The sequence below is a fragment of the Molothrus ater genome, chromosome 3, assembly GCF_012460135.2.
Source record: "Molothrus ater isolate BHLD 08-10-18 breed brown headed cowbird chromosome 3, BPBGC_Mater_1.1, whole genome shotgun sequence".
Taxonomy (NCBI): domain Eukaryota; kingdom Metazoa; phylum Chordata; class Aves; order Passeriformes; family Icteridae; genus Molothrus; species Molothrus ater.
This window is the reverse complement of record NC_050480.2, coordinates 12,604,623-12,622,857: the sequence shown is the minus strand read 5'-3', so window position 1 is coordinate 12,622,857 and position 18,235 is coordinate 12,604,623. Positions and strand designations below refer to the sequence as shown.

Below are 18,235 nucleotides of genomic sequence, written 5' to 3'. Positions count from 1 at the left end.
GTCTCTGACTGGAAAGATGAAAAGTGGTGCAAGGTGAGAAGAGTTTCCAAGAATACTTGACTTAGCTGATGAAACATGGCATTTCCCATTATTCTTGGACAATAATCACCAAAAGAAAGATTGTCACCTCTACTGTTTCTACTCCTTTGTGCCTTTACAGTACAGATAAAACAGGCAAACAAAATAAAAAAGAAAAATGCTTAGGGCAGTGCCAAGAAAAGAGCATGAAAAATCAAAAACCTAAAGCATTCTGGGCATGAGGGCCACCTTGTAGCCAGAGCTCAGGATACCTCTGAGTGCCACAGGACAATCCCTGCCCTTTCTGTGCCTGGCCTGGGTAACCCCTGAGTGTAAATGGGGGTCAAGCCTTGGGTTTTTTGTTCCTTGTGCTGCCTGGAGGGAGCAACCCCCCTGGCAGGAGGGCAAGAGCTGCTGTCTCTTTGCTGGAGGGAGCACAGGGGCTCTCTGGACACCATTCCTGCTGTAAGCAGAGGGGGCCCTGTCACCCACAGCCCCTGGCAGTGTGACTGACCCGGGTGACAGCCCTGCTCTCAGCCTATGCTGCAGCACTCACCTTGTGGCAGCCCGTGACAGTAAAAGATTTTAAAATCACAGAAAATTCGGGGAGCTAGAAAGAAAGTTAGGCTTAGTAGGCCCTGGGAAAATGTTAAAGGTAGGCCCTGGGAAATGTTAGGCCTTGTATTTGCTAGATCATGTGAAACTGCACCTGTGTAGTCAGTATATGATAAATGATATAACTGTTAGATGTGATTAGATATAATTACTGTTTAAAGAGTGATGAGAAGCTATGTTAGAGGTTTGAGGGGGATCACGAGAAATCCATGCTTAGATGAAATCAATGTATACAATAGAACAATGTAAGTTTAATAATTAATATGTAAGTTATATAACAATAGAATATAAAACATATTTGGCCTGAAACCATGTTGGAGTCAGATTTGGGTGTGTACCCCTGACACCCAGAGCTCTTAATAAAAGCACCTGCATATAATCATTCTGTGATTTTGTGCTCCTGCAGGCTAACACCCCGACAGGACACTCCTCTCCTCATGGAGACCTCATGGCAGTGACCACATCAGCACGGCTGCCAGGGGCACCCTGTCTGTCTGTCCAGCATCACCTTGGCCATTTGGAGGAGTTCTGCCCAGGCAGGGGGTGGAGTCACCGTGCCCGGAGGTGTTTAAGGAAAGGCTCCACGTGCCCTGGTCGGGTCCACACAGTGGTGTCCGCTCGCAGGTTGGGCTCGATTCTCTCAGAGGTATTTTCCAGCCCAAAGGATTCTTGTGAAAAACGCCAATCACTTGTTTTTAAAAGTTTAAAAGTTGAATGATAATAAAATGGCTATAAAAGTAGCAATATAATCAGAGTAATAATAATTTGGACAATTTGGATTAGGACAATATGAGACAACAGAAACAAAGAGTTACACGTCCAGGTACCTCTTTCTGGGCAGCATAAGCCCGAAAAAGGACACACATTAACAGAGGATTAACCCTTAAAAGCAATAGCCCGTTGAATATTCATACACCTCATACATGATGGATAAATTCCATTCAAACACAGGATTCTCTCTGGTCAGTGTCAGCTTCCTCCTCTGAATCCTGATGGTGCGTTCATGTCTGAGCGAGGCGGGAAGAAGTTTGTTTCTCCTGATAATGGGGCAATAAATTCTCTTTCTCTGAAAGATTTAGGTGTCCTGTGGCTGCTATCTCGGTGCGAGTACCTCATTCCTTTCTTAAGAAAATATCCCACATACATAGGTCCTATTTTAACTACAAAAGTTACCTTTTAACTACAAAAATGCATTTATCATACTATTAAAATGTTAATACAGCACTAGTAATCAATACAACATAATACATATAGTAAATATCTGCGTAGAGCCATATAATATGCACTTTTCACAATTCTGTAATTTCGAGATGAAGGAGCGCGGAGCCCCGACCACGCGGCCCCGGCGTTGCCATGGCAGCGGCGGCGCGCCGGGCGGGCCGCGCCTGCGCGCTCCCGCAACGCGGGCGGCTCGGCAGCGGGGCGGGCGTGACGCGCGGAGCGGGCCCCGCGGCGATTGGGCGGAGAGGGCGTGACGCCAGGCGCGGACCGCGCGGCGATTGGGCGCCGCTGCTGGCGCGCCGGCGCGCGCGCGGCGTGCTTGGCGGGAGGCTGACGGCGGCAGCAGCAGCAGCAGCAGCACCGGCACAAGATGGCGGTGGAGCCGCCGCGGGAGGCCGTGTGGCCCGAGGGCGCGGGGGCCGAGGCGGGCTTCGTGCGCGCCGTGCTCTCGCTGCCCTGAGAAGCCCGACACCACCGTGCGCTTCTTCGAGCGCGGCGACTACTACACGGCGCACGGCGCGGACGCGCGGCTGGCCGCCCGCGAGCTCTTCCGCACCCGCGCCGTCATCCGGCAGCTGGCGGGGGCACCGGGTGGGTCCGGGCGTGCGGGGGAGCCCCGGGAGCGGGCCCTGAGGGAGGGACGGACAGACGGACGGACGGAAGCGGCGGGCGGGGGCGCGCCTGCTTCAGGCCTGGCTGCGGCCGGCCTCGGGGCCGGGGGGAGCGGAGGGAGGAGGTGGCGGGGGCGGCCCCTGGAGGCTCCCGATAGTCCCTGGAATCCCCTGGCAGCTCTCGGGAGGCCCTGGCAGGCGGTGCCCGTTGCTGAGGCCGAGGCCTGCGGGTGTCACAAGCTCGGGCTCACGGTGGCACTGCGTGGGCTCAGCCTGGGGCGGTGCTGCCGGTCCCTTCCCGCCCTCCCGGCGCGGATGGATGCGGGAGGGGAGATGCAGAGAGGTGTCCCGTGTCCGCTCTGGTTCATGGAGGCCGGGAATCACTGAGGGAAGTTCTTTACTTTCATGTGTTTCTGTGTGTTTCATAAGATTTTGTTTTCCATCCGCCCCGTGCTGCTTTTTGTTTATCGCTTGGCGTAAGGCAGTGCAGCTTGCAGATGTGGGTGTAAGAGCATCAAGGTGAATTATCTTGTCAGACGGTACAAACCTTAGTATTGGCCTTAATCTCGAGGAACACAGTGTTGTGTTATTGATTTGTTGTGTTATCTGAGTTATTGGCTCAGATTTTGTAAAATAAACCTCTTTCAATGAATCAATTTTTTTTTTCTGTGAGTAACAGCAATAAAAACATGACATTCTCATATGCTTTTTCCTTTCTATTGTGACTGATGAGGTCACAGGTAAAAAAACCCAACATTTAAATACTCCAGCTCTCCCCAAAACTTGGTGTGTCTTCTAGAGTGGAAGTGTCATCAGTATTATTGTTGTATTCAATTTAGAAGTTATTTTGCAGTTATTTTACATGATTTTGCAATCATGTGACTACCAGCTCCAGTTTTAAACCCTCTAAAGCCTTATCTACCATATCCAACTAAAAGCATGAAACTGCACTTGCTGCTTTCAGGATGATTTCAAAGTACACATGAGCTTCAGCTGCTCCCTACCCCCTGCTAGTGTATTGTATTGTTTCAACTGAAAAAATAAGAAAAATTGTGCTTTATTGTGACAGTTCTACACTGGGAAAGAGGATATATGTAAAATGAGGGGTTTTTTACCTGTTTCAAAAAATCTTACTAGATGTTTGAGGAAAGAACATGAAAAAATCCTATCTAAAATAAACCCATAAGTCCACACCTGTGGGTGTGGAAGTTTGCTGTTTAACGTCTTTGATGGAAAGGGAGGAAGAGCCTCAAATATGATTAAGGCATGCTCTTAAAAAAAGATGTGATACTCTGTGTTGCTTGTGCTTACTTGGTGGCTCATCTAACACACATCCAGTGTGTCTGATGCCAGTCTGAGTTATTTCCACTTCCCAGCCTGGCAGAAAGCTTAATGTATTTGAAATGTATGCAAAGTTCAGAATTTTATTGTATGCCTGCAAGCCCCATTTGCTCAGCAGTGGAATTGTCTTGTTCTGTGAGTAGGTTGCTGCTGGAGTTGGGGAGGTAGAAGTGGTGTTGCTCCTCTGGGCAACTCCATGGAATTAAATTAGTTCAGCTGCATCATCTGCTTGCACATACAGAAGCAGAAGCAAGAAATTTGTCAATTAGGCACTTTCTAAGTTAGGTTTTAATGAAAACTGTTATTTTTTTTCTGATGATATGTTGTTTTTACTGGATAAATTATGATAAAAGGGGAATGTCTTTGCCCATGTGTTGAGTGAGTGTGAATAGGGTGGCAGTCTTTTCTGTCATCAGAAGCTGCTTATTCAGGAAAGACAAAATGTACAGCAGGAGAACCTGTAGCAGACTTCTAATCCTCATTAAATCAAAATGTGTGAAATATTAATTAGTAAACCAGGTCAAGAATATTGTGAGAGGAACATATCCCTTTGTATATATTAACGTGAATATTATACATTATATATTATACTATATTACATACATATTATTAAGTGAAATTAGGAATTGAACATTGTTTTTATTTGGAGAGAGAGAGTATGCTTTCTTCATTAGTATTAACCAGTTTAATGTGGATTTTTGTTGTTTCATGGATTCTACATGTTTGTTTCTTTGATGTTAAGGCAGTGTCTTCTGAAGGCTATTCTTGGGGATTTTGATTACAGAAAATAAGAAAATAACTTTATGAACAAATAAATGGAATTCAGGTATCTCATAAGTTTCTTTTTGGTTTTTGGTAGGAACTGAGAAGCTTGAGAGTGTTGTGCTTAGTAAAATGAACTTTGAATCCTTTGTGAGGGACCTGCTTCTGGTTCGTCATTACAGAGTTGAAGTTTACAAGAACAAAGCAGGGAGCAAATCTGTCAAAGAAAATGACTGGTATTTAGCTTACAAGGTACAATTTTCAACCTTTCTTTATAGTTGTGAGATGAAAGAAAAAAGCTCCATAGCTTTTTCCTGCTTGGAGTTTTGGGATTTTGAGGGACTGATGATGAAAAGTCACACCCGATTGTTATATAGCTGTTATGCATATCACTGTTTTTCTACTGCTCTAAGGCTGAAAGAGCTTGCCTTAGGTTGGGGAATAAAGAAAACCTGAAGTGCTTTCCTCTCTGTAGGTGATATGTAAAATTCAAATGGTTAAAAACCAGAATAGCTGTGTATTTGATATGAATGGACTGTGCAGTACTTAGTTTGATCAGTTGTTATTTTGAAAGAAAGAAAGCCAGTGTGTGTGTACAATTCTTTTAATGAGCATTTCTCTTTTTCTCCATAGGGTTCTCCAGGAAATCTTGCCCAGTTTGAGGAAGTTCTCTTTGCCAACAATGACATGTCCACAGCCATTGGGGTTGTGGGGGTGAAGCTGTCTGCTGCTGATGGACAGAGGGTGGTAGGAGTGGGCTATGTCGACACTACACTGAGAAAATTGAGTGTTTGTGAGTTCCCAGATAACGATCAGTTCTCCAACCTTGAAGCTCTACTGGTTCAACTGGGCCCAAAGGAGTGTGTGCTGCCAGGAGGAGAGACTGCAGGAGAGATGGGGAAACTCAGACAAGTAAGGGAACCGCTGTGGCTGACAGACAGAACCTCTAAAAAGCTCAGCTCTGGTTTTTCAGCCAGGCTCTGATTTGTGGAAAAACCAAGGACCAATATCTTAGTTCAAGGAAGTTTTGATTTATGTGTACAAAATTGATTTATTTGCCCTTTAATCAACAAAAGTTCTAAAATCTTGTCTTTCATTTCTCTCCCTGCAGCCTAGCAGTAAATAAGTATCACTTCAGGGTTTGCTTCTGTGTGGTCAACATCTGTCCCTTAAATATTGAAATTAATGGATATTGAAATTAAAATGTGTGTATTTGTGAACAACAGGTCATTCAGAGGGGAGGAATCCTGATTACAGACAGGAAGAAGGCAGATTTCACAACAAAAGATATTGTTCAGGATCTCAACCGCTTGTTGAAATCAAAAAAGGAAGAGCAGCTGAACAGTGCAGCACTGCCAGAGATGGAAAAGCAGGTGAGCAGTGTTCAATGTGTCTCTCTTTAAAAAGTGGAGTGGTCTGTGCACCTGAGGTGAGCTGATCTCCTCTACATTCTTGCTGAAGTGTTCAGCAGTTCTGCTGGACTTGGGTCTGTGGACTTGGGTCTGTGTCAGAGCTGGATACCAGGGCTCCTGGAGGAAATGGAAAAAACCATTCACTTATGGCTTTAGAGGAGAAACTCTAATAGGTAAGCAAATAGACTGCAGGAGAGGTCCTTCCTGTTCATAGTCTATCTAGCCTAAGGACTGAAATACAATGCTCTGGTTACTTTGCATGACAGGAAAATTGGTATTTGAAAACAGAGTTATGTTCATGGTAATATTTTTGTGTTGTCTTACAGCTTAAGTATATGATTTAGTGCCTGCATGTTTGTTCTCAGCTGCAAACAAGAGGCAATTTGTTGAGATAAACAAGTTTGAAAATGGCCCTCACTGCTGATGCTCACTGCAGGTGTAAGGTTCACAATTATCCTCCCGTAATGTGTCATTTCATAACAGATTAGAGTTGTTTGAAGTGTGTTGCAGCTGAACAAGTCAGTCATGCTGCTGCCTCTCTTTTGTGCTGGCACTCAGCAGTGCTGTGCAGTGAGTCAGATGCTTGTTCTGGCTGAAAGCTAACCCTGAAACCATGTCCTGAGATGATCCAGCATATCTCACTGATCTGTGCAGTATAACTTGTTTGTGTTCCTGAGCTGGAAGCATCCTGATAACAGCTTTGAGAAGCTGGCAAGGTGTGCAACTTCACATTTTGTTGATCAGATTATGCAGATGGCTCGTGTGTTGTTCTTGCACCTGCCTGGAAAGACGTAGAACGCCCCTGTGGAAATGAAGTCTTGTCAAACAGGATGAGTCTCTCATAGTCCTGCCAGAGTTGGCATGGCTCAGAGTCTTCCCCAGCTGTAATTTTCTAGGAGCATTTATCAAATCCTCTTGGATTCATGGGTGTTTCTAACTAGAATGTGTTTTTTTAAAACAACTTCAGGTTGCTGTTTCGTCTTTGTCAGCTGTTATCAAGTTTTTGGAGTTGCTGTCAGACGAGTCTAATTTTGGACAGTTTGAACTGACTACCTTTGATCTTAGTCAATATATGGTTCTAGACAATGCAGCTGTTCAAGCCCTCAACCTTTTTCAGGTAAGAAATACCTACTTGAGTTAGTAACTGGTTTAGAGTATGTTTAATTACTTAGCTGCTTGATAATGAGCCTCACTGCCCAACTGCAATTCCCCAGATCCTGATTAATGGCAACTTCTACATTTTAGCTTTGTTCTCAGTTACTCTCCTGCAATGTCTGTTTTAAACATTTAGATACTCTTACCACCTTTTTAATTTTTTGTTTCTCGTTGGTTTATTTTAAATGTAGAAGGGGAGAGAGGATCATCAAGGAGGTAGGAAGTGGCCACGGTAGTGCTGTTCTTGGGAAAAGAATGCAAACCTCAGTTAGATGGTGTTGCTGGAACATGTAACACATGACAGGAGCAATGCCAGTGGTGTCAGGAAGGGAAGGCTGGCAGTGAACAGGACAGCACTTGTGAGCAGTCTGAAAGCACCATGTCACGTTAACTGTCATGTTTTGATGTCAGTTTTACCTTTTTTACACACATTTTCTACAAATCCAGGCAGATTGACAGACTCCTTCATACCTCCTGCCAGGTCTGCTTTTCTGCTTTGCCATTTCTACAGTTAGAGGAAAGCATGGACTTTGAGTGGTGTCACCTTTTCTCCTCTGTTTCCACATTAGTAACCCTAATCTGCTTGCATTTCAGATTTATAGGAAGATATCACAGATTATGGCCTCTGTTTACTTTGGAGGAATTTCTGCAGGAAAACAAAGCATGTATTCAGCATTTGAGCTGGTTAGCCCCTGAAGAGAGGTGTCCTGAATTTTTTCAATTTTTTTTTTAAATTTCTTGCTGCTGTGTGCCTCTCTAGGGAATGAAGCAAAAATTACATTTCTTCTCAAGCTTTATGGAGGGTGTTCTAGGAAGTTCTCTTTTAGCTACATTCCTTTACAAGTCCTTGCAGGTGTTACGTGTTTTGTGATAAGGAGATATGCTGCTGTGTCTTCAGGGGGCTGTTGTGAGCCTTGGAACAAAGGTTTTTCCATGGAGCAGGAAGCTGCCTGCATGGTAGGATGTGTGTGTGGAGGTTTTTGGACAGCAGTAAAGCAAAGTCAAATTATTTTGTAATGTGAGTTGCTCTGTGAAGTGTGTAGGTAAAGATCTAAGGTGCTGCAGATGCAGTTGGTGGTATGGAGTGTAACCCTAAACATTGGATGTACATTAGTCATTGTGTATAATGTATGTGTTCTGTGACACTTTCTTACATTCAGAAGTTTTTATTATGTCCTACTGCCCAGAACACTGAGAATAGGCCCATACACTTCAGATATTAGATATTCCAGGGGCTGAATGTGTCAGTATTGCTTCTCATGGCATTCATTTCCTGTTCTTGTGACTCCAGTTCTACATACAGGAACATCCAGACCTGCTCCTGGTTGAATGCTTGCCTGCTGTTTTAATTGCAGCTTTTCTTGTGTAGAGGGGGTTGAGATTTTAATTTCAAAGTCAAGAGTTGAAACAAACTTGTTTGTTCAATATTAACCAAAATTTTTGCTTCATAGCTGTTTGTGCGAAACCAAATCAAACCACAACAAAAATTCCCAAAAGGCTCTCTGGATTCCAGTTAATATTAAACCTGAATTATGGGTAATGAACTGTAATTTGAACAGAGCTGAGTTTAGAGGTGTTTATAGCACTGCAGAGATGATCTGGGGAAGCTTGAGAGGATTCAAGTAACTGTTCTTCCCCACTGCCTGATTCTGTTGTGTTGTTCCCCTCCCAGCAACCCCCAAAGTTCTCAAACCAAACCTCTTGAACTCAAGTCCTGTTTCTTGTTGCTTTTTTGTGATGGACAGCACCCCTAATTTTTGACCTTAAGAAGAGCAAACTAGCAAATATTGTAGATGTATTTCCACTTTTGCTACTCAAAGTGCAAACTGCCCCGTGACTAGGTACACTTTTAACTTAGCTGTTCAGTTAGGATTGGTTCCAAAATAGACAAATGTACTCCTTCCTTCCCATGTTCCAGGGACCAGAGTGTAAGTACTTTAATGCTGCCCTGTTTCATTTACCATTTTTGGTGGGTGCCAAGTTTAATGGAAAAAAAACATGCTCTGTTCCTAAATAGCTGTGTGTCATTCACTGGGTGTCAATAAACTTCAATAACTAATTTTTTTTTCCTTTTGTTCCTTTATTTTTTTTCTTTCATTCTTTCCAGAGTTCTGTGGAAAATGCAAATTCTGCACAGTCTCTAGCTGGATTACTGAATAAATGCAGAACCCCTCAAGGACAAAGACTGGTTAATCAGTGGATCAAACAACCACTTATGGACAAGACCAGAATTGAAGAAAGGTAACAATATTATGTGTTTAATAGACTTAAACACTTAAGTAACTATTTTATATAAGGCCCTTTCTTTTAAAACACAGAATGATACAACCAAGAAATAGTAGTGGTTAGAGTCTTTTGTGTACTACCCTGTAATGCATTGCACTTAGAGCTGAATATATTTTTCTTTGAGATGCAAATTGACAGGTTACTGTTAAATTAAATGCTTTCTACAATTATACATTTTAAAGAGGAGGTGCAGTATGTTTAGATGATCTGAATGATGCTGTGCTACAAGCTAAGGCAGTGCAGCAGCCACTTACTGACTTTGTTCATATGCAAATACTCAGTCTGTATAATAATATTTTGATGTCACTTCAAGTTTCCCGTTTTAAAAAAAAAATCAACAAAACAACCAAAGAATTAAGCAGTTGTGACGTGTTCCTGTTCCCAGAAGAAAGCTACTTCTGCTTACAGTAGGTCACTCTAATCATGCCTGGATACTGTGGGGGCTTTCTTGCCCTTTGATCTTGACCTCTGTCACAGTGGCTGCCCTGCCAGTAGATAACAGTATCAGTTGATAAGAAGCCTTAGAGAATCTGCTAAATCTCTGCTGAGAATGCACAGATGATTCTCCACCCTTCAGAGAGGAAAACTGCAAAGGCTGTGTTCCTACTGTGTGTGTTTGTCTTGAGTATGTTCACCATGCAGATACAAGTTGCACATTTTTTTAAACTACTGCTATATATACTGTCTTTTAATGATTTAAACCCAAATTTCATGCAGCTCTAGCAATCAGCACTACAAAATGTGTATTAAAGTGTATCTTGACAAAGCAGAAGAGGCTGGAAAGTTGAGTTTAACTTTGATTGATTCTCTAAGGCTCATATTTCAGATAAGGCATTGCAGATATGTCTCTATATGCTGTTGGGCACAGATCCCTGCTACCAAAAAAAGAAATCTTGGCTTGGATGTGCTGATATTTAAATAAGTTATGCAAAGAGTAGTTGTTTAAGTCCAGCTGGCACTAAGCACAGAGCTGCCTGCTCACCTCCCTGGTGGAATGGGGAGGAGAGGCAAAACCCAAAACACAGCACTGTACTGGCTACTGAGAAAAAATAAACTCTGTGCCAGCCAAAATCAGGATGATACTTTTCTCTCTATATTTCTGGAGACTGAACTATTCTGCTTCTTTTCAACAAGTTTTTCTACTCTACTTTTCCTCATCAGTTGCAGAATGGTGTGTAGTAACTTGGTCAGGGCCCACTTTGAAATGTTGTTAATGTGACACTGAAATATTTGTTCCCAGGTTTGTTGAATGCTGTATCTTACTTCTGCATGTGTTACAAAAGCTTTCATTGTTGGTTCTTGACTAAGTACCCAAGATCATCTGTGTCTGTCAGTTTTGGATCCTTATATCCGAACCAAATTTTATTTTATGATTGTGTTGTTTTTAAAATTTTGAAGGCTTAGAACTCCCATGTTGTAACTTTCTTATGTCAAAGTAAACATTAGAAATCTTAACTTTTGTGTGACACATTTGCTTATTACTGTACATCAGAAATCTTCCAAGTTTGGAAGAGACAGTGTTTTCTTTATAAAATTGGGGTTGAGTTGTAGGCAGAAAATGTAACTTGACCTGTTTTGTAGAGTTACTGTCACCTCTGTGCTTTGTGTTGCTGTTCTCTGTGGCTGATGTTGGCTGCATGTAGGAACAGGTGTATTTAAAGGAGGAGGGGAGTAATTAAATGAAGTTAAGCTCTTAGTGAAGCTGTAAAGGTCATTATATTCAAGTGTTTTGAATTTGAAAGAAGTCCACTGATAACCTCCTGTATCTTGCCCAGCTGCAGAGACCTTGGAGCTGCAATCTGTTAATGGTGCTTTGCTTTAACCTCTACTAATGGGCATTGAAATGCCATAGAGACACCTTTTCACTTTATTCTGCTGCATTCTGTCTGAATGCATCTTGCTTTCAAGTACTATCTGGATGAGCTCAATTCTCTGAGATAAAAGCAATGTAATTTACTTGTAAGCTTCATCCTCCCAAACTTTATGCTTTTCAGAGGGTGTAGGACTGTTCTTTTTTTAATCCCAAGGAACAAGTATGATAAGAGAAGCTGTTAGTGAGAGGTACTGACAGATTTAGATATCTTTTAAAAGATATGCAGTTGCCAAGTTGTTTTCTGAAGACTTTACAGTATATTGTGGTTGTTTTAAGGATTGCAAACCACAGTTTAGAGCCTAAGGTGGCTTGAGAAGGAAATACCTGCACTGGTTTTCCTTTACATCTCCTTTGTCATCAAGGGGAGCTACTGATTGTTTCTCAGCTTGGAGTGTGCCATGTTGAAGGGCCCCATTTAACACTAACCAGAGCAAAACTCCTCAAACCAAGCAGAACTGCCCGAGCTGGACTGATGTTCAGTGGCTGTTTTGAAGGAAGCCTCCTGTTTTGCTTATACAGGAGGTGTTTGACTTAACTGTTGTCCCAGTAGTATAAAATTGGCGTCTGAAAGTTTTACTATTTTTTTTTCCCCGCAAGTTAGGCTGTTGTAACCCTCTGCTAAGACCTGCAGGTGGTGCAAGTCATCTTTTGGAGATAAAGGAATCCACTTCTTTCAGTAGTTTGAAGTCTGCAGTGTGCTGTTAACCTCTATGGAAAAATGGAACACAGAGTTGAATCAGCAATCCATGTTAACTCTTGATACAGTAACAGCACAAATTAAAGTACATGGTGCACATGCTTCAGATAAAATGAGGTTTACTGACAGCAGCAGCTCCTGATGAGAACTGAGAAAAGAGAGGCTCCTGATAGCTGCCTGTCTTGCAAGACTTGGGGTTCTGCCAGTATCCAGCTGGTTTTCCTTGATTAAAAAAATAATTATCAGTCATAAGTATACACAATACAGCCCTACTTCTCCTGTGTGGTGTGTTCAGAAGGCAAGTACATGAGGTTCTTGCTGCTTGTCTCACAGTCAGCATATTTGAAATTAAAATGTAGTCGCAGAGGCAGCATGTGCAAATACAAGTATTAATTTCATAACCAAATCGACTGCAATACAGCTTCAGTATGTCATGTTTATTCTCCAGGTACTGGAGAGTCTGAGGAATGTGGCACAGTGTAAAATAGAGCTTGTTCTGTTATGTCCTGAGAAGAGAGTTCATGCTGAATATATATTTTTTTTCTGTATTTGGGATAAACTCTATCTGACATTTATACACACCATAAATAAAAGATTCCAGCTCACCTTTTTAATGCTTTATGTATGCTGTGGTTGAACCTCTTATGTGCCTGTGTCCCATGGAGAAGGTGCAGGGGTCTCAGAGGAGCTGAAGGCTGTACTCAATCATCACTTGCTCTGATCCAAGCCTATGCTGAGCTTTCCTCCTGTGTTTCTGAGGATCATGCTGTGTGGAGGCCACATTGTAGAAAGAAACCCTGTCTCTGGCAGCGTCAGCAAGGAATACATTTGGGAAGCTAGAGGTGAATAAATGGCTGGAAGGGTAAAACTTCCAAGTTTGTAGAACATTTTCATGCATCATGATTATTTAAGTAGCAGTTTGTTTAAAAAATAAAGAAAACCCAACCCTAGCTTGTTGCCTTGAGACAAAAAGAAGAAACATAATCCAAGGCCCTGGCTCTCTTGGAGCACCTTGGGTGAGGTGTGGGGATGGTCAAACTCTGGAATGTGTGCTCAGAGAGGTGAGGGGATCTCTGTTCTTGCTCAGTGTTTGGCTGAAATTAGCCTTGTTTTGAGCAAGGGCTCAACCAGAGGCCTGCAGTTCCAGTCGGGATTGTTTTGCTGCTAAGGTTTCACTGCTTTTGTGTTCTTTTCTAACCTGCAGCTGTCCCTGCAAAGCATTGCAGACAGGCTTTGTAGCTTTTGTTGTTCTGGCTGGGAGCTCTGCAGAGACCTTCAGTGCTTTTCAGGACCTCTGCAGAGGCACAGACTGAGCCCAGGCAGCTGCAGTAGCAGTGTGTGCTGGCTGTGTCCTCACTGAGGGAGGAGGGGAAGATGTGACCAGCCTGGAGGTTTGTCTGAATGACCTCTTCAAAAGGCATTTTAGGCACTGGGAGTGCTCCCAATGCCTCTAGGGGAGCTTCTGAAATACAGATTGGATCTGAGCAGATTTGAAGACAGAAATGTGATTTCTTATTGTCATGGAGATCATGGTGGAATAAATATTTCCCATGAAAGATGCTGTCATTCCAGTGACATGAAAATGGTGTTGGCTTCCAGTAAGCCTCAAAAAATGTCACCTTTGTCATTCCAAAAGTTACCATCACCAAGTTCCCTAGAGAAATGTTTAGAGCTTGAAGCTCTCCATGCTTCTTCTTTAACCCTCTTCACCTATGTTTACTGTTTTCAAAACTACTAATTGACCTCTGTTTTCATTTGGGTTTGCTTGTAAAACTGAGTTTGCCATTGAGTGCTGCCTAGAGACATTAAACTGGAGCTCTGCTAGTCAAGAACACATCACACAGGCCATGTCTCCAGGAAGGAATTGCCATCAAAATCTCAGGCTCTCAAAACCTACCCAAAGGCTTAGATTGTTATGTTACAAAAAGACTTACATTTAGTTTTCTTGTCTGAGGAGCTGAAAAAAAAGACTCCTTTCATGACACCATCAGGTGTGAGAAAGACAATGTTGGTGTTTGTATCCTGCTTGTTTGTATTCTGTTATCCAAATCGTTTGTCTTCTGGGTCAGGGATCAGCCATCAGTGTTGCAGATCTGTAAATTATAGGTGGCATTGAGTGGTGCAGCACTGAGCAGGTAGTCATAGTATCTCCTCATTGATACTTCCAGCTCACCCACTTCTTCCTGACAAGTCCTCACTTGGTGCAAAATAAATAGAAGGATTAAGCTTTTAGTCATTTCTTTTGTGTCTGAGTTTTGAGGCTCAACAGGAATGAAAATTAAACTAAAATTTGATTGAAATGTCAGATTGGTTTTCAGACTTGTAAGACACGATGAAACTGCTATTTATTTAGGGAAGTGTGAATCTGTAGCTGCCATACTGTTCTTTGGCTCTCATCCTGCCAAAATGAGGTGGATGGCACTTACTGCCATAGTTAAATTTTGCTTAGAATCTGTGTTTGAGTATTCATTCCATTAAGTTTCTATTATATATGGAAACTTAATATGCACAGGTGCAAAGCTCTCAGGTTTGTAACAGTGTCCTTGGGTAGTCACTGTTTTGAACACTGGATACAGGAATATGGTTTTGTTCTCTGTGAAGGAACAGTGACCACATGATTGTTTCTGCTTTGCTTAATTTATGTCCAAGAACATTAGAAAGGTGGCATGTTAGGACACTGCAATGGAAGCTCTTGACAAGAAAATTTTGTCTTGGCTTGTAATTTAATTTTCATTTATCATGTGTGAGTATTATAAGAGTCTTTAATGTTTTGTTGACATACAGTTTTGAGTTTCTTCAGTACAGAAAGAATGCAAATGAAGAAATACTTGTTTTTTGACAGCTAAGAAATAGAACTTGTTCAGTTTGCTCTGAGTTTGCACAAGCTTAAAGAAATGCACAGGTTAGCAATTTAAAAGGGTATTAATGTTGATGGAGTAGTGTAATAAATGCAACCTCTTAATTTTAATAATGTATGGAAACTTGTAAGGAGTAAAGCACAAAAAATAATAATGAAAATACCTTTTCCTCAGCTGACTCTAGTCTTTGAAGACCATGCAGTAATACACTTTTATCACTGTGTCCCAAAATGCCATATTTAATTAAAAAGCAAGACTGGCAGAAAACTTCCATGGTTTAAGGCATTAAGCTGGGACACAGCCTCTGCTGCTTTCCATCTTGGGTGGCTCTGGCAGGTTTTGGGTGGAGCAGTTTCACTCTGTGGGGTTAATGAAGGTGCCCATGACTGTGTTTGGTGAGTCCTTGCTCCATCCTCTTCATTGTTCTTTGTTACCATATAAGAAATGGAGGTTTATTAGGAATTCTTAAAAGATGGGCAGTTGTTGTTTTGTGTCCAAGCCCAAATTCTGTGTTGTTCTTGTCTTTATTCAAATTAGGATCTTTTTGCCTTCATGTCCTTGACACTTACTCACACTCTCAGTTCTGTATGCAGGGTTTCTTAGGATTTAGTGTCAAAGTTTTTAATTTGTTTTTGACTCTTGTGCACCATGCAGCAGCCTGTGGCCCTGAGTTGTTTCATGGATGGCTCACTTAAAATCACTTTAAATAAAAAGGTTCATTAATGCTTCCCTAGCTGTGGACTGCCACCTGCTCCCTTGTAATTGGCACTGGTGTTCCTGTAGCTGACTCCTTCATCTTTTGATGGGGAGTTTATCATGCTTAAACAACCAGAGGTGTTATGTTGGATAGCAGATAATCCAGAAAAACTCAGCAGTTGCACAAAGGGGGACTCCATCCCTCCTACTTCATTTATTTTGTCTCTCAGCTAAAGATCAGTTTGATTTGGTTTGTTCACCTGATGAAAACTAGTCCATGAAAAGGTGAGGAAAGTTGTTGTCCAAAATTAATCCTTTTGCCCCTCTGCAGCTGGTCCATGAGCTGCTATTCTCATGAACATCCTAAGTGCAGGTCAACAAATACCAAAAGCCAAGATTTGTTCAGATTTATTAATCTGACTTGAGTTTGCTTTCTGCTGGCACTTCTGTTTTAGAGATCATGCCAGTTGATTTATGTTGTGAGTCAGATTGCCAAACTTGCTGCAGGAGGATAGAATCTGTCTACCTAGTGGAATAGTGGATCTGTGAAATGGAGCTGTGCACTACCATTGCTCAATAAACCTGCTGCTTTCCTGACAAATTAGCTGTGAAGATGCTATTAGAATATTTTTAGCTCCTACAGAAAACAGACAATGAAAATTTTATGAAAAAGACTACATGCATGGAAATAAACATTGGGAAGACAAAAAATACATCTCTGACAAAGATTTCAGGAGATATTTCTTGCTTTATGAGCTATCCTCATAAATATCACTTTTGTCTTGAGGGTAAGAGACTGCTTAGTCCAGCAAGGTTGCAATGGGGTTTGAGGTGGGAAAGGATTTGCAGTGTTGAATATTCAAAATTCAGCTTTGCTGATAGATCCCCTTTTTTTTCTTCTATAAACATGCATGTTTAAAAGTTGGGAACACTTGTTTATCATTCTGTGAAATAGTGTGTTACTATAAGGTGAGAATTTCCCCTTTTTATGCCAGTTCCTCTTCTGGTGAGCTGTTTAATTCTTTAGGGGTAGTAATTTTGTTATTCCTTAGCTGTGAAAGAGGAGGGGAGGGGAATCAAATCTGTTTAGATTTTTTGCTGTTACATAAAACTAGTTTGAGTGGCAGTTCTTGGTAATAATTAAAAAGTACTTTGTTCTTATTTAGCAAATCCAGCTTTTGGGAAAAGAAAGTAATGGTTTATTTTTCTTGTCTATCAGTTAGATAGTGACTGGCACTGTGTGTAACACACCCAGGCTGAGGAGTGGGAGATAAAAGACACCTGGTTCTGGTTTGAGGTGTGACTGGGGTGATTGTGTAGGTGTAATTTGGATGAACAGGTGCATGAAAGTTTCTTCAGAATCTAGACAGGAACAATACTCCTTGTTTTAAATGCTCTGATATTTTTAGGACCTGAGTTTTGTAGAGCCAGGACTGGTCTGCCATGGGAATGTGGAGTAGTCCCAGCTGTGAGGTGGTGGCAGAGAGATGTCCCTGTGTCCCTGCTGCAGGGCATGGGTGGCCTTCAGTCTCACCTGGAGGGAAGCAGGGGGAGCCCAGGCAAGCTCTGGTCACCTCCTGCCTGCAGAAATGCTCCTGCAGGTCCCCTCTGCACTCTGTGGAACACAGCTCACAACTCTGCAGCTCCTGGCCACGGACAGGGCGCTGGTTAATGGGCACTGCTGCCAGCCTTGCCTTGGGAATGAAGGAAAGGTGATCCCTTCTCCTTCTCTCCTTCTCCTTCTCCTTCTCCTTCTCCTTCTCTTCTCCTCTTCTCATTGTAGGGGGTTTCTGTGACTGCCTCCCAGTCCTGCCCTTGCTCCTTAGTTCTGGCTGGAGGAGGCCAAGCAGGGCTCTGCTGCTGTGGTGCTGCTTTATTTCATGTTCCTCAGCATGATGCCAGGCACTCGCTTCCCTTAGGCTCTGAAAATATTGCTGCAGTCTGCTTCAGGAGCAAAGTCTTAATTGCATCAAGTGGTACTTTGCTGACGGGAATTAAGACCAAGTATTTTATTTTTCTGCTGAAGAATTGTTTTCTTCTTTACTTTGCTTGACATGCTGAGGTCAGAAAGTTCATAAGCACTTGTGCAAAAATAGTGAATTATTTTTGGTAACGGCAGACTTGGATAAGTGTCTTGTGGGGAAAAAAAACCTCAATGTTATTTTAACTGCTTTTCCTGATAATCCTGTCTTATTTTTTATTCTGATCTTATTATCTTGCCTCATAGTCAATACATGCAGTTTTCAGTGCTTGATTTCTGTAAAAAAATTTCATGCTTAATTTTTATAAAAAAATAGTTACTTTGTGCTTGGTACTCCAATAGAGTCCCAGGGCTTTAATTTGCTCTCTAGCCTTTGACATAATACTCAAATAGTGTATTCAGAAATTCATGTAGGGTGGTAAAGAGTCTGTTGCTTCCCTGATCCATATTAATTTTATGTTATATAAATATAACTGATATAGAGGAGTGTAAACTTTGTTTATTTAGAAGGCTGCATTTATTCGAATTATAAAATTTCTCTGTAAATGGACTGTCCTGGAGTTAGAAATATCCATTATTATTATCATGGTAGGATGGTTTAGGGACTAATTGGGGATACTAGAAAAGGCATGAGACTGATGTTTGACTGTGGCTTTCTCTTACATTGTTGAATATTACAGGTTTAACAGCAGGGAGCCTGATCTGTGCA

The 18,235-nt window shown here is 42.0% G+C and overlaps 1 protein-coding gene across 1 annotated transcript in view; it reads left to right on the top strand.

Annotated features, from left to right (window-relative positions):
* The first annotated feature begins 2,224 nt into the window (after positions 1-2,224).
* The window catches only part of MSH2 (mutS homolog 2), a 47,589-nt gene continuing 31,578 nt past the window's right edge, over positions 2,225-18,235 (top strand). Inside the window, 7 exon segments of the mRNA XM_036380624.2 lie at positions 2,225-2,308; positions 2,310-2,445; positions 4,666-4,820; positions 5,202-5,480; positions 5,795-5,941; positions 6,948-7,097; positions 9,243-9,376. Of these exon segments, the coding sequence (XP_036236517.1) occupies positions 2,225-2,308; positions 2,310-2,445; positions 4,666-4,820; positions 5,202-5,480; positions 5,795-5,941; positions 6,948-7,097; positions 9,243-9,376 (1,085 nt within the window).